The sequence below is a fragment of the Monodelphis domestica genome, chromosome 4 (genome assembly GCF_027887165.1).
Source record: "Monodelphis domestica isolate mMonDom1 chromosome 4, mMonDom1.pri, whole genome shotgun sequence".
In the NCBI taxonomy this organism is placed as follows: Eukaryota; Metazoa; Chordata; class Mammalia; order Didelphimorphia; family Didelphidae; genus Monodelphis; species Monodelphis domestica.
The window spans coordinates 74,853,108-74,867,661 of NC_077230.1; the positions used below are offsets into that span (position 1 = coordinate 74,853,108).

General features: G+C 38.3%; 1 protein-coding gene across 3 annotated transcripts in view; it reads right to left on the reverse strand.

Annotated features, from left to right (window-relative positions):
- The window catches only part of CFAP44 (cilia and flagella associated protein 44), a 167,848-nt gene that overhangs the window by 141,613 nt on the left and 11,681 nt on the right, over positions 1 to 14,554 (reverse strand). The window contains exons 1-5 of one of the 3 annotated variants that reach the window (XM_056793465.1): positions 11,554 to 11,693; positions 10,383 to 10,466; positions 9,393 to 9,566; positions 6,359 to 6,461; positions 4,336 to 4,552 (exon numbers count right to left, since the gene is read on the reverse strand). Coding sequence is in view for 2 of the 3 variants with exons in the window: in XM_016433464.2 (XP_016288950.2) it covers positions 4,336 to 4,552; positions 6,359 to 6,461; positions 9,393 to 9,555 (483 nt within the window). In the remaining variant the exon portion in view is untranslated. Of the gene's footprint in view, positions 1 to 4,335; positions 4,553 to 6,358; positions 6,462 to 9,392; positions 9,567 to 10,382; positions 10,467 to 11,553; positions 11,694 to 14,554 lie in introns of those variants that run through there. The other 2 variants (XM_016433464.2, XM_016433465.2) reach the window with 2 other exon arrangements.

Consider the following 14,554-nt stretch of genomic DNA (forward strand, 5'->3'; position numbering starts at 1 on the left):
GGGGAGGCCAGGTATCCCTTTGTGTCTCTCTGGTTTCTTCTTGCCTGAAAATGCATTTGTCGGCTCTTTTGTTTTTCCAAAGAAAATTGTTGTTGTTGTTGTACATTTCAGGGGTATCCAACTCATTGTGACCCCATTTGGGGTTTTCTTGATAAAGATACTAGAGTGGTCACCCTTTCTTTATCCAGATCATTGTACAGATGAGAAAACTACAGCAAACTGGATTAAGTGACTTGCCCAGCTAGTAAGTATCTGAGGCCAGATTTGAACTCAAGAAATAAGTTTTCCTGACTCCAGGCTCAGAACTCTATCCACTGTGCCAGCCAAGTGCCCAAGGAAAATCTAGAGACCAGTTTGCCATGTTGTAGAAGCTTCCTATTGTAAATGCCAGTATGCTCCAGTTCTTCCAATACTATCAATCTGCAGGTCCTAAAGACAAAGATCTCCCATTTAAGTGAATATCTATAGATGGTATAAAATCTCTCTCCTAATTCTCTCCCTTTTTCATCTACTCTACCACATTGTAGAAAAAGAGAATCATCAACCCAGAATATACAGGACCGAGGGTCAACAGGTATTTTTCTTCATCTCATGGCTTTCCATAGGCAAGAAATTAAACAGCAGTGGTTGACATATCATTATTGAGCCTCTCCATGCTTAGCCTGGTTCATCTTGGGACAGCAAACTCAATCAAACATCAGCCTTTCCAGGTTGATAGAATCTGTCAGAATTTATGTTCCATGGGCATACGTTTTAAGAACTCAAGGTCCCCTTCACACCATGACGGAGCATCAAAATGGGATTTTGAAGTGTTATTCCTTTGTAAAATTTATAGAGGAAGATAGTCAAAGAGTACAAGTAAAATCTCCTCGTTTATCTTGAGACCTAAGCCATGTCATTCTCAGGATCATTAAATAAAAGAAACTAGTAGAAGAACAAAATGGAGGGAAAATGTAACAGAACTTTCAGTGTTTTTGTTATCAGCATAGTAGAGGCATAGCATTCAGAATTTAACACTTGCTGTGCTATATGAGGAAGTAGCAATCATTCTTTTAAGGAAGTTGGGGGAAATGATTGCACCAAGGCAATAAAAACTGAGGGAAACCATACTGGTAGCAGCATAGAACTGAAATATTATTGTATAAGGTTTCACAGGAAGAGAACTATACCCCAAAATGGGAAAATATGGATAATATTTCTATCAAAAAAGTGACTGAGAGAACATCAAAAACTAGCAATCCATATGCTTCCTTTCTGGTCTTAATGAGTCACGGTTAGATGAAACTCTGAGATAGAAACAGGGGGTTTTGAGCAAATTGTTTTCCATGGTATATTTACATCTTCACAGTCACATAACTAACTGGAAAACATAAAACCCTGCTTTATCTTATTTGCTGGGTTTTTTTAAGTGCTTGACTTAGCTGAGCAAAAAGTTTCAAAGGCTCTCCTCCAACAAGGATTCTGCCCCTGCGTAAATGAAGAACATACAAGGTCGCTGGGTAAATGCATGATAGAAAGAACTCTGTTCAGTGACCTCCTCATTATTAAAGTCCTCTATGTATAGATTTGAACCAGCTTTACCCAATCAATTCTATTGCTTAAATAACCTTCACAGTTTACTGTATGCTTCCTAGAGTAATTTTCCTCCTGAATGCCATGATGCTAAAGTCAGTTTTCAAGTATCGGTTTCCTTTCTATTGTCTTAATTTCTTAGTGCTTCGCTTCTGTCTGTCTTTCCCTTCTGTTGTTGAGTATTATTTTCATCTTCTTTGCCTCTAGCTTCTGCTCTCCTGCTGAGCAGATAAACAAACTGAAGGGAGGGCTCTCCAGCTATAAAGTGAATTTTTAAAGACTGAACAGCAGCTGCCATCTACATCACTTTCCTACTGGGCACAAGCTGTCAGTTTTTGTGAAAGCAGATGTTCTAAGGAGTTTCTATTATGAAATCCAATCCATTCTCTACCCTTGGGATTTCCTCAAAACAAAAGGCTTCCTTTCTCCATATTGTCTCTTCTGTTTCTCTGGATAACTTTCCATTATCATCCCATGATATATAAAAAGTCAGGTTAAGAATGTATTTTGCCTTGTAAAACTGCATTCTGGAATTTGTTACCTCGCCCCTTTCACCTCCCTATGACATACTGCCCTCTTTTTTGTCAACTGCATTATAGTATAATCACTAAATCATACAATGTGTATCTATTTCTACTATAGTTCCAGTAAAACTCAAAGTACAAATTATACAGATTAGAAGATTTATAGATATCCAGTTTTAGTTTATTCAATAAGATTAGTTATAAAACTTTAAAAAATTAGAACTTCCTTTCCATCATCTCCTGCTTAATTACTCTTCTAACTTCTGTCTTTTCCTCAATGACTGATTCTTGTCACTGTCTCTTCTTGCTGCCTCTCCCTACTTCTGCATTCGAAGACAGAGCTATTAACTCCATCCTTTAGTCCCTGTAGGATAAAGATCTATTTCTCGGTCTCCTCTTTTGATTTCAAGAATAAACTGAACTCAAAGTCTCTTGAAGCTTTGATTCAGTTGGTGATCACTGTTACAGGTTCATAACTGGAAGAGACCTTAAAGTTCATCTAGTCCAACCTGCCCATTTTCTGGATCAGGAAAATAATGCCCAAAGAGGTTAAGAGGATTGACCAAAGTCACATAGGTGGCAGAGTTGGAATTTGAGCCCAGATTTTCACCATTGCCTAGTTATCTTCCTACATTCAGTCTGAAGAAATTCCCTTGATAGATTTTCCTTGTTTTGAGCTAATAGTAACCTTAGTCTGAGCCTTCAGTTTTGTTAATATTCTTATTTCCTCATAATTTTTTCCCAGTGACTTGATTTCCCCAACCCCTTTAACTTCAGATAAATCATGCAGAATAAAATATTCTTTCTGTTCCTCTAGAAGTTCTCTTTTTTTTTACAATTCTCATGGCTCCCAGTGTTAATTCTAAATATGTCCTTCTCTTCCCTAACCTTAAAAAATCCTTCACTTAATACCATCCCCTCAAGTCATCACCTTACCTATGTCTCCTCCCTTTAACAAATTCTTAGAAAAAGCCATTTGCACATCATTTTCTCACTCATTTCACTTCGATTTCATTCCTAAGACCACCACACAGAATAAATTGTTCTGCCAAAATTGATCAACACTATTTTTATGCTAAATCCAATGACCTTTTCTCAGTTTTCCTCCTTTACCTCTCTATAGCACTTGATATCATTGGCCATCCCTTCTATGATTTACTCCCTAACTTTTCATAATACTAGTTCTCCATACCTGTCTAAACAATTGCTCCATCTCAATCTCCTTGGCAGCAGCAGCATTCTTTCTCCATCTCCCTCCCTCCTTCCTTCCCTTCTTTTCTCTCTCTCTCTCTCTCTCTCTCTCTCCCTCTCAACTCTACTTCCACAACAAATACTTCCAAATCTATATATTTATCCCTCATCTTTCTACTGAACTCTAGTCCTACATTTCATTTCTTTTTTAAAAAATCCTTACCAGGGTCACACTGCTAGGAGGTTTTCAAGGCCTGATTTGAACCCAGGTTCCATCCACTCTATTCACTGTGCTTCCCCTTAGTCCCATATTACCAATGCCTTGCCTGATATCTCTACCTATATGTACCATAAGCACCTTAAATTTGTTTTTCTAAATTTCTAAGATTTTTCTTTTTTATTTCCTTTAAGTCCACTTTTCCTTTAAACATCCTTTTACATATCGAGGGCACCTGGTTGGTTGGTGGTTGCCCTTTGCATTGGAAGAAGACCAAAATGGCGACACTATGTCAGAGTCAATCCCCCCAGCTGCTGGTGTGCCCTCTCCCAACATAACCTAGTAGTATCCATTTAGTGTATGTATAGATTTCTATAATGTATATATGTGTACATGCATGTATATAGGTATGTGTGCATGTGTGTGCATACACACATGTATATGTGCCCATGTTGTAGACTGCTTGAAGGTACAGCCTATTTCATTTTTGCCTTTATGTCTCTAGCGCTTAGCACAGTGCATGGCACACAGGCACTTAATAAGTGCTAGGTGATTGATTGATGAAATATATTCAGTAAACATCTAGGTGGTAAAGACTTCCTTGAAGATAACGTGCTGAGTGAGATGACTTCTTTCCATCTCTCTACCATTCTACTTACGTCGTTCTAAGTACCCAATGGAAGAGTCACGTTACTTGTTAGCAGGAAAAATACCACTTATTAAAAGAATCCAAAGACGAACTGGGAAAACCGATGCCAGCTCCAAGAGCCTCTCCCTTGGCCTCCCTAGTGATCTCCACTGACAACTAGATGTGACGGTCATTTAACCTACTTGATGTGGCCTGATCCCGCTGTGGTAAGTTGCTCTTCATTTTCAGGGTTGAACGTGACCTTAAAAACATCCTGGCCAAAAGCTTTTGTCCTCAGCACGGGCACCTCCTCTTTCCAGTTCCAGATTGTTAATGTATAATCAGGGTGGCTACCCACAGTAGCCAGCAATAAGCCATTAAAATTAAAACTTGCATGTGCGTAAGCTTCGTCAGTCCCTCCTGGAAGAATAAATGATATTTAGGGAAGAATATATAAAAATGTTTTTATTCCATATCAACAGAAATATATACATATATATGAATGATTTTTTTATTCAGAATCTAACTCATGATTATTAGTTTTAGAGGAGAGGGACAAGTATTTATTAAGCACCCATTATATGTCAGGCATTATGCTATATGCTTTAAAAATAGAATTATTTCTTTTTTTAAATATCTTATCTTCCATCTTAGAATCAATGCTGTGTATTGATTCCAAGGCAGAAGAATGGTAAGGGCTAGGCAATGGGGGTTAAGTGACTTGCCCAGGGTCACATAGCTAGGAAGTGTCTGAGACTGGATTTGAACCCAGGACCCCCATCTCTAGCCTGGCTCTCTGTCCACTGAATCACCAGCTGCTCCCAAGAGTATCCCTTTGGATAGAGAAAGAAGAAAGCATCAAGTATTACCAAGAATTACACAGAATCTGAATCAATTTTGACTTTGGAAAGAATTACAGGGTTCATTTTTAATCAAAGAGCACTATGTTTTATTTAGGAAAACCTAAATTGTTATTGTATTCATTGAACTTGTATGTCAGCTTATACAGAGCAAGGAACAGAACGAGGCAGCAAGAATATAGAACCGGGATTCAAATTTTGTCATGAATACATTTCAAAGTGAATCTATGGAATTCTGGGCATTCTTAGTTCAGAGATGACTCACGTAGGCCAGTCGATGACTCAGTGAATAGAGAAGCTGACCCAGAGACTGTAACAGAAATCATAATCTGGGGAGCTATATTTCTGGTTGCAGTAATGGGATACTCTGGCTTTGACTAGAGAGATACTAGGAAAACTTGAGGGTGCCTAATTGTTATGGAGATGAGAGAGATACTTCTGAGAGATAAAGAGATGCTATTAGAGAGAGATATTCTGGGGTTGCCTATTGATCACTCCTGATGGTTAATAGATCAATATCTTTCTACCCTCCTCCTCCCTCAATCCCTCCCTTCACCACCCTCTTCTGAAGCCTTTGGCTTCGGGACTCTGAGATTTTTGAGGAAACACTCTTTTCTCTTCTTTTCTCAAGTAAGGGGGTTTATTGAGAACAACAGGATGGAGGACTGCGGTAAGATGAGGTGAGAGGGATGAGGGTTTCTCTAATCTATAATGAGGGATATGAGGATTATGGGAAATGTCAGTCCTGTCACAACTGTGACACAAAAGTCTGTCAAGGAGATGGAGGGCAACTGTTTAATCTTCTTCTTTCTTCAAATTCAAATCTCACATATATAATCAGTTCTTCAGATTCAACTACCACATCAGCCACACAAAACCTTCTTCTTGCCTCCCTTCTCCAAAGCCAAGAGCCTTCAGCCGAGGACAGAAGCTAACAGGGTCCAGTTCAGAGCTTCTTCCCTCCTCAGCCTGGCTTGCCTCCAACTGACTTTCCTGGGAATATTCCATTTGGAACGTTCTTTCTTGATTGTCAGCCGAGGTCCTTCACTTTGTTTGCATGCATGAAATTCTCTCTTCCTTCATGCCTCTTCCACAAGACAGGCGATCCTGGGTTCAAATTTGACCTCAGATACTTCCTATCTTTGTGACCCTGGGTGAGTCATTTAACCCTAGGTGCCTAGCCCTTGACATTCTTCTGCCTTGAAACTAATTCTTTAGTATCGATTCTAAGACAGACAGAAAGGGTTTTTTAAAAAGGAGTTGGCTTACTGAGGGAAAAAAAGAGCAATACAATGATATTAAATTTCCTGCAGTATTCTAATTAACATTTAAGTCAGGGTTCATGTTTAAATTTCATTGAACCTACCTCGGAGGATTCTGTAGGGCCTCAGGGAAGGATATTCATAGATGACAACAGTTGGATAGAATCCTTTCTCAGCTACTACAAAATATGTGTTATCTGGGTGAATCTACAAAAAATAAAAATTCATTCATTCCCTAGGGTCAGATTCTTCTGTGCGCAATTGTCACTTTAATACACCATTTAGTGTTAGTTATTTCACTAAAGTTGAGTTTTGATTGTAACAGAGTGTATAAAAAAGGCATTTCATAAAAATATTTCTTAACGATAAAGAATACTCTGATTTCAGCTAAAAGTAAAGCTGTACGTTGGAGTTTTCTCTTAGACAACCATGTCAACATATATTTTATATGAATAGATATAATCGTTATTGGTGGCTCCTTTTCAAGTACAAAGGACAACCACCACCACCACTACCACCAAGATTCAAGGTAATATATGGGTCCATATCTCCCCATGAACCATAGCTTACAAGCCCCTTTGATGTTTTTGCTTTTCTCTCATCAGCCACAGACACAATTTGTTCAAAGCAAAAGCATTTACTGAAATAGTCCTAGTAAGATGAGTATCAATAAAACATTCCTCCCATAAACTTGTGGTCCACTCTGCCACAAACATATATATAGATATAGATATAGATATATGTATACTATTAGTTAGAAGAGTGAGCACACAGGAGAGATCACACACGAGGGGAATACACATAGTAAACTTGTATGGCCACAACACCTGTTTAGAACCATGGATTAATGCATAGAAACATTGCATTATCACAAATCATAAAAATCAAAGGTAGTCAAACTATGAGTAATGAAAAACCCTATGAAACTTTGAGAAAATAAATAATGAAATATATCTAGCCTCGTATGAGAGAGCACATATTTTATTAGATTTTTTTTTCTCACAATGGGGATGGGGACAAAATGACTAGAGTGTAAAAACGTCATCAATAGGTCTTTTTAATATTATATTTAAAAAGAAAAAAACTCCACTCACTCCACACAGGAACACTCCTTCCCACTGCTTCCACATTACCATCTCTGCTGAGCTATGTACTCTGATAAACCATCATCTTCTGATTCTCTGCTAAATTACTATGGTCATTTACTAGTTTTCTACTGAACCAGTACTGCCATCTGCTGGCTCTCCATTCAGTATTTCTGTCATCTACTGGTTCTCTGCTGAATTATGCCATCTATCGGTTAGTTCACAGGTGAATTGTAACTACTTGTAACTAACTTGTAACACAGATGAATTGCAATAACTATATAGTATCTTCTCTGGGTCAGGACTTATACTCTTTTGTGAGCAAAGCCCACAAAAAAAAAAAGCTATTTCAGTTCTGCTGTGAGTCAGACTTGCAGCTACACCAAGCCAGTAAAGCTGAAATAGTTGCTCAGGTCATATTTATCATCTCTATCAATGTAATTCTCCAAAGCCTGCCTGATATTCAGACAGCTGTGACTTTTACTGCCATCACAACCCTGGAAATCAACTCTTAGGATATATAGATTTTCCTGTAACTTCACTTAGCTAAACCAGAAGGGACTAGATGGAGCTCTTGTCCTGAATTTCTGCAGAAATTCTCAAATTGCTGCTCCCAGTACAATAGAACCCTGATGAACTAACTAGTTCCTCCTATAAATCCTAGCTGAGTTCATTAGCAATGCCTCAATCAAGAACAACCCATTCTATACTAATAATCATTTCCACTTTTACACTTAAAAACCATCTCAGATCTGCTTTCTCTTGTTGAGGTGACTAGATATTTGATCCACATCCACTTTATCCCAACAATTCAAGAAAGCCATATAGGCTTACAAATTGACTTTCACCAAAGAGCTAATCACATGTCTATTTTAAAATCAATTTTTAAAGCAATAGTGATGTAGATGGGTCTAATGAAGGCAGAAAAGGAAATATTACTTCCTTATTCCTGCTATCTATGTTACTCTTAATGTAGACCAGCTTCTCTGGCTTCCCTATTATACTAACTCATTTTAAGCCTTCATGCCCCCCAAAATATCCAGATTTCATCTATAAAATAAGAGAGTCTATACAGCAGGATTTTAAAAGAAGTTCCTCTAACTCTAGGATCAAAGCTGTTTCCATTATTCTATGGGAAAAATAGGGAGTCATGACCAATTATTTCATTGGTAGAAGAAATTCCCTTTATCATACCATATCACCACATGCCTAGCAACTGATAGTCTTAGAGAGTTGTCTAAGAGTACCAAAAAAAAGTAAGTGATTTGCCTACAGTCACACAATCAGTTGAAGAATGAGACAGAACATCATCCCATGTCTTCCTGGGACTGAGTCTCTCTACCCACAATACCTCAATGCCACTAAATGTCATAGAGTATGGAAGTCCAGTGGCAGAAGGGAAAAAACAGGGAATCTCTGTGATTACCAACTATCTAGAGGTGGTCGTTCATATATAACAAGGAACATTGGGGTTTTTATATAGAAAAAGCACTAGTTCTGCAGTTAAGAGGACCTGGATTCAAATCTTGTCTCTGTTACTTACTACCTTTGTGATTTTGAGCAAATTATTTAACCTTCTTAGGACCCACTTCCTCAAGTAGCTCTAAATGGTCTTTGAATTCTCTTATAGCTCTAGATCTATAAACCTAGTAGTCTATCTATAGGTCAGGGACTGGCTCTATTTCTCTTGGGTCCCCCATAAATGCCTAATGGAGTTGATACATAATTGAAACATACTTCATATTAGTGCCTTCCCTCTAAGAAGACCTCCAATTTAGTCTGTGTGAATCTTGTTTGTACATACTCATTGATATGTTGTCTCCTCCAATGGAATGAGAGCTCCTTGAGGAGAGGATTTTTTCGTTTACTTTGCAGGCTTTTTGCCTTGTTTTGAATCCCCAAACACTTAGCATAATGCCTGGCACAAAATAGGAACTTAATAAATGCTTGGTGACTTGACTCAAATAACAGTAGATAATACCAGTTGTTTGATGGATAGATTCAAACAATTACAAAAATAGGGTCTCCCCCTAGAAGTTATTAAAAGTTATACCGCAAGAGCACCAATTCCTCCACCACTGCTGCTCCGGAGGTAAGTCTGCTCCGCAGTTTTCAAATCCAAGAAGACTAGCTGGTTGCCAGCTATATAGATGATGGTTTGGCTGTCCAGAAGATGCAGATTATTCCGTTTGGTAGAGTCATAACCAAAGGAATATCTAAAGCAAAACTGTCAAGGAAGATAAGTCCCAAAGTAGGCATACCACCCTTCTTAAAAACAAACAAGTAACACCAAAAATTGATGGAACAAAATTATTCTTTTTTCTGGAAACAGAATAAACCAGCCTGTGAGGCAGGTGGATCTTTGCCTTAAAATTATGAAATTTTATCTAATAATGCTAAGAGAATACTTCTTGTTTTGTTTTGTTTTTCAATAGAAAATGTCATACTATTGCTGCTTTTTTAACCTTTTTTTAACTTTCCCCAAGTCATCCTGAACTCAACTGAATAATCTCAACTTGTTATCATAAAATGAAAATTTTAAGTTTCTTTATCTAATAATCATCTAAATCATTCCATTTTCCTTTTTCTCTAAAAATGAATCCACTTCTATGATGTAGAAGAAATCATAGCAGTAAAATAAATTATAGTACCTGTTGAAATGCTAAATTCTTTCTACAACTATTCATCAAACTCAAGTCTTCCCTATCCTGTGTCATAACTCTAATTGCTTCACCCATCCCCCCTACAGATATCATTGGTCCTACCCCCCAAGACTCATCTACCATGTGACATCATTGGCCATTCCTTCAATGAGATCCCTCACTATAGACATCACCTATTGTCTGAATCCTTCAAATAAGACTTGTTTTCTTCATACTTTGGAACTAAACCTGTTTGACTTTTTCCTTAATACCTGAAGGCTAGGGGGGAAACTTTTGAGCTTGGTACCCATACTTACACACAACTTCCATCATCATACACTACAGCTAGAATGAAAGCTTGAGCCCCAAAGTCATACTAGCTTTCCAACTTTCCATTGTACCTCAGTTTTTGTCAAGTTTCAGCAGGATTGTGTTTAGTCAAATTTCTTCTTCTTGGGTACCATCAACAGTCAAAAAGGGAATGTCTAAGGTAAGAAGAAAAGGTTTTGAATTTACCATGGCACACACCTCATCTCAAACAGATCCCTTCCATCTCTTCAAGGGAATTTGCCTCAGTTTGCACATGCCCTTCCCCTCCTGCCATCCTTAAGGACAACAACTTTTGATCAATCTTTGTAAAATCCCACCTGAGCCCAGACTCTTCAACCAAACTGTTCAGGGACTTTCTCCGTACCCTTTCTCCCCTTCCCTTTGTCTCTCAAAAGAGCACTGAACATGAAGTCTGAGCACCTGGTGGATGAAATGCTTTATAGGGAATTAGAGCCAGTTACTTTCTTTTCTGAAGATCTGCACAAAACATTGCAGTGAGATTTGCTCTCTTTCCTCCCTCCCCATCTCCCCACCCCACCTCTCTCTCTTCCTCCGGCTCTCTGTCTCTGTCTGTCTGTCTGTCTGTCTCTCTCTCTCTCTCTCTCTCTCTCTCTCACACACACACACACACACACATCTTCTGGTTGACACAATATTTTTTAACTTACTACATGATCATAGGATCATTGATCTCTCAGTAGAAGAGAGCTCAGAAGTCATCTATTCTAGTCCTTTCATTTTATAAATGAAGAAACTGAGAAATAGTCAGACAGTTAGGTTACTTGTCCAGTCACACAAATAAAAGGTGGAAGAGTAAACATTCAAACCCAGATCCACTAATGGCAAATCTAATGCTCTTTCCACTATCCTGGGCTTATTTAGGATTGTATTGCCTATTGGTCAACAGAATGGAGAATCAAAGCTTTGGTTGATATGGTAATGATTTTAGACAATGGGCAAGTCAAAGTGATTTTAGAGACTGTTGAGTTTTGGGAGGGTGAGGTAAAAATTATCATGAGGAGGCAGCTAGGTGACTCAATAGATAGCCAGGCCTATAGATGGGAGATCCTGGGTTCAAATTTTACTTCAGACACTTCCCAGCTATGTGACCCTGAGCAAGAAACTTAGCCCCCATTGCTTTTCCCTTACTGTTCTTCTGCCTTGGAACCAGTACACAGTATTGATTCTAAGATGGAAGGTGAGGGCTTAAAAAAAAAAAGAAGTAAAGCATTGTATACAGACCCCATTGAGAATGATGGAGAATAGAGCACACAGCTCTATTTCAGCTGTTTCACGGTGACTCTGAGGGCACATATTGGCTATGATGTCATAGCTCAAAAGTCTTCAGAAGAAATGTTGGTCATTGTGAGTTAGCTGAGGCCATGAAGGAATTCTATGAACAGCCCTCAGGCCCTGTTAACTAATCTTAAGGAAACAATGATACAGAGGTCATTCAGGGTTCTATGGTTCTAATAGTGGCTTCTGTCTTCCATAACTGTAAGCAGCTTTATTGGGGAGGGGGGATTAAGGGGATCTGTGTGTTTGATTTATAGTTTTGTGTGTGTTTGTGGAAGGTCCGATATGTCTAGACTTCTAAATAAAAGAAGGAATTAAAAAAAAACACTAGTGATCTTCTTGGTTTCAAATTCTGTAGCTGAGCAACTGAGAAATTCTAGTCTGGAGTTTATGTATCTGAGATGGGATATAATGGGCAACAGGAATAAAAAACCTTGCTCAACTTGAGCTAGAGAGTATGAACATTGATATTAGTTGTACTCTTGTCCTACTAATTGGTAATAAACAAACTGGGGAGGTGGGGAAGATAGCATCCTAAAGAAGTTCACATCTCTAGTGTAATAGTCAATAGCCTAGAGACACCCCCAGCCTTTGAATGAGGGCTTATTCAGTAAAAATCCTCCAAACTTAAATATCCCTTAACAAGGTTGGACTGCTGTATTATCGTATATTCCAGTTGGGTTCAGAAAATCCCAAGAAGAATATGAGACCCATAACCCTATCCCCATTCTCTGAATTGGAGAAAACCAGCTTAAGCAATGCAAGGATCCCCACCTCAAGCTTCTTGAATCCAGAACTGATGATTTCTGGAAAGGAATAGACCTTGAAGTCCATCTTGAAATTGTGAGGTAGTAGAAAAAGCCCACAGAGTTTCTCCAGCCTTAAGAATTTTGAATTGCCCCATCTGGATGACGTAAATAAATTCCTTTAGTCAAGCTTTGATGGCTGCTACTCCATCTACCTAGCATCTCTTCTCCTGCAGGAGGTACAAAGAGGGGATTTTCCTGGCTGGTTTTGTACAGAATTTGGGGCAGGAATATTTACATACACCCCTATTCTCACTGAGACACAAGAGTGCCAAGATAGATGTAATGTAATCTATAGACCACCGTGTTGCCAAAATGGCACGGAGTAATATCAATAATCTCAAAGGTGCCCTCTTGGAGGCTGAAAGGGATAGTACGATGAACTTGATACATACAGAAAATTAAAATCTATCATACGGTGCTGGATATAAACACATTTATTGTTGAATGTAGCACCTGTGATTGGTGTCATGGTTCATATGGACATAATCAGAACCACAACTGCCTATGTTTCTGCTAGTTGTCAAGTCATCAATGTGCCTAAAAGGAAGCAGTCAGCCCATGTTGCCCCCACGGCAAGACTTTCTGTCTTTAGATGCTCGTATTGTATATAGCATGAGGCTGCAGCAGTTAAAGGGGATATATGGAGGAGGTGGGAATGAACCTGTATCTGAAGCTAACCAGGACTGTGAATAAGAAAACACAAGCCGGCACAGATAGAACCAAGTCCTGTTTGGGAATCATGCATGGAGAAGAAGACAGAGACAGGTTAGGTGGCAAGACTATAAGGGACCACCAAGAGTCTGAGTCTGAGGGTAGGCCTAATACCAGTCAGGAGACACAAAACATATAGGACCACTACAGCAAAGAGGGCAGTAAGCTTTTCACAGGGAAAGATTTCTAGAGTTCCATTGGGAAATGTGGGTATTTCAAACAAACATTTCTAGTACAAGTTTTCATAGGCGATATCTAAAAGTCTTATCTCAGACATGGCACATTCTTTGGAGTCAAAATTCACATAAGTCACCACTGCTTTTTTTCTTTAGCAATAGCCTTCTTTAAGGCAGAAGAAAAACATATGATCAATCACATGGTTCAATGGGGATATTGATTTTGGCTTTTAAAAAATCAACTTACTGCAAATATGAATAATATACAAATAGGTTTTGAACAATGATACATGTATAACTCAGTGGAATTGCTTGTCAGCTTTGGAAGTGGGGAGGGAAGAGGGATGGGAAAAATCGTGAATCATGTAACCATGGAAAAACATTCTAGAGAAAAAAATCAGCATGACTGATTGATATGTTGAAAAAGTCCAACAACATATGCAATGTTTAACAATGGATTTCCCACCTTCATGAAGGAGTAGGTTGAAGGTGTCATTTCATATCTTTTCAAGTCCTGCTTGATCTTTATCATTTCATTATATTTACTTTTGATTTTTTTGGTACAGGGTTGTTCTCTCCCTTTCCATTGTTGGATGTATATTTTCTTGGCTCTGCTTACTTCACTTGATGTCAGTTCAAATAGACCTCTCACGCTTCTCTGTGTTCATCACATACATTATTTCTTATAGCACAGTAGTATTCTTTTACATTCATGTACCATGATTGGTTTAGCCATTTCCCAATTGATGGCCATCTACTTTGTTTCCAATTCTCAGCTGTCACAAAAAGTGCTGCTATAAATATTTCAGAGTAGATGGGAATTTTTTTCTTATCGATAGCTTTCTTGGGGTAGAAACCCAATAATGCAGTCTCTAGTTAAAAGGGTATGAAACTTAATCACTTTATTGGCATAAATTAAAACTATCTTCTCCAACTGGTCATATCATTTTGTGGCTCCACCAACAGTATGTCTACCATTCCATAACTCCTCTAACACTAACTACTGCCATTTTTAAAATCATCTTTCCCAATCAGTGGAATGCCAGGTGAAACCTTGGTATCAAGTATGTGGCTACAACAATACTCACCAGCAGATCCAAAACAAATCAAAATGTAATTGGGAAATATTTAATAAAATAAATTAAATAATAATAACAACTGTTAGAAGATAAAATCCAATGGGATTTGACTCTCTAGGTCTTCTTGCATATAATATTACTTCTTTTCAGCAGCTTTCTTTTAAGGGTTTTG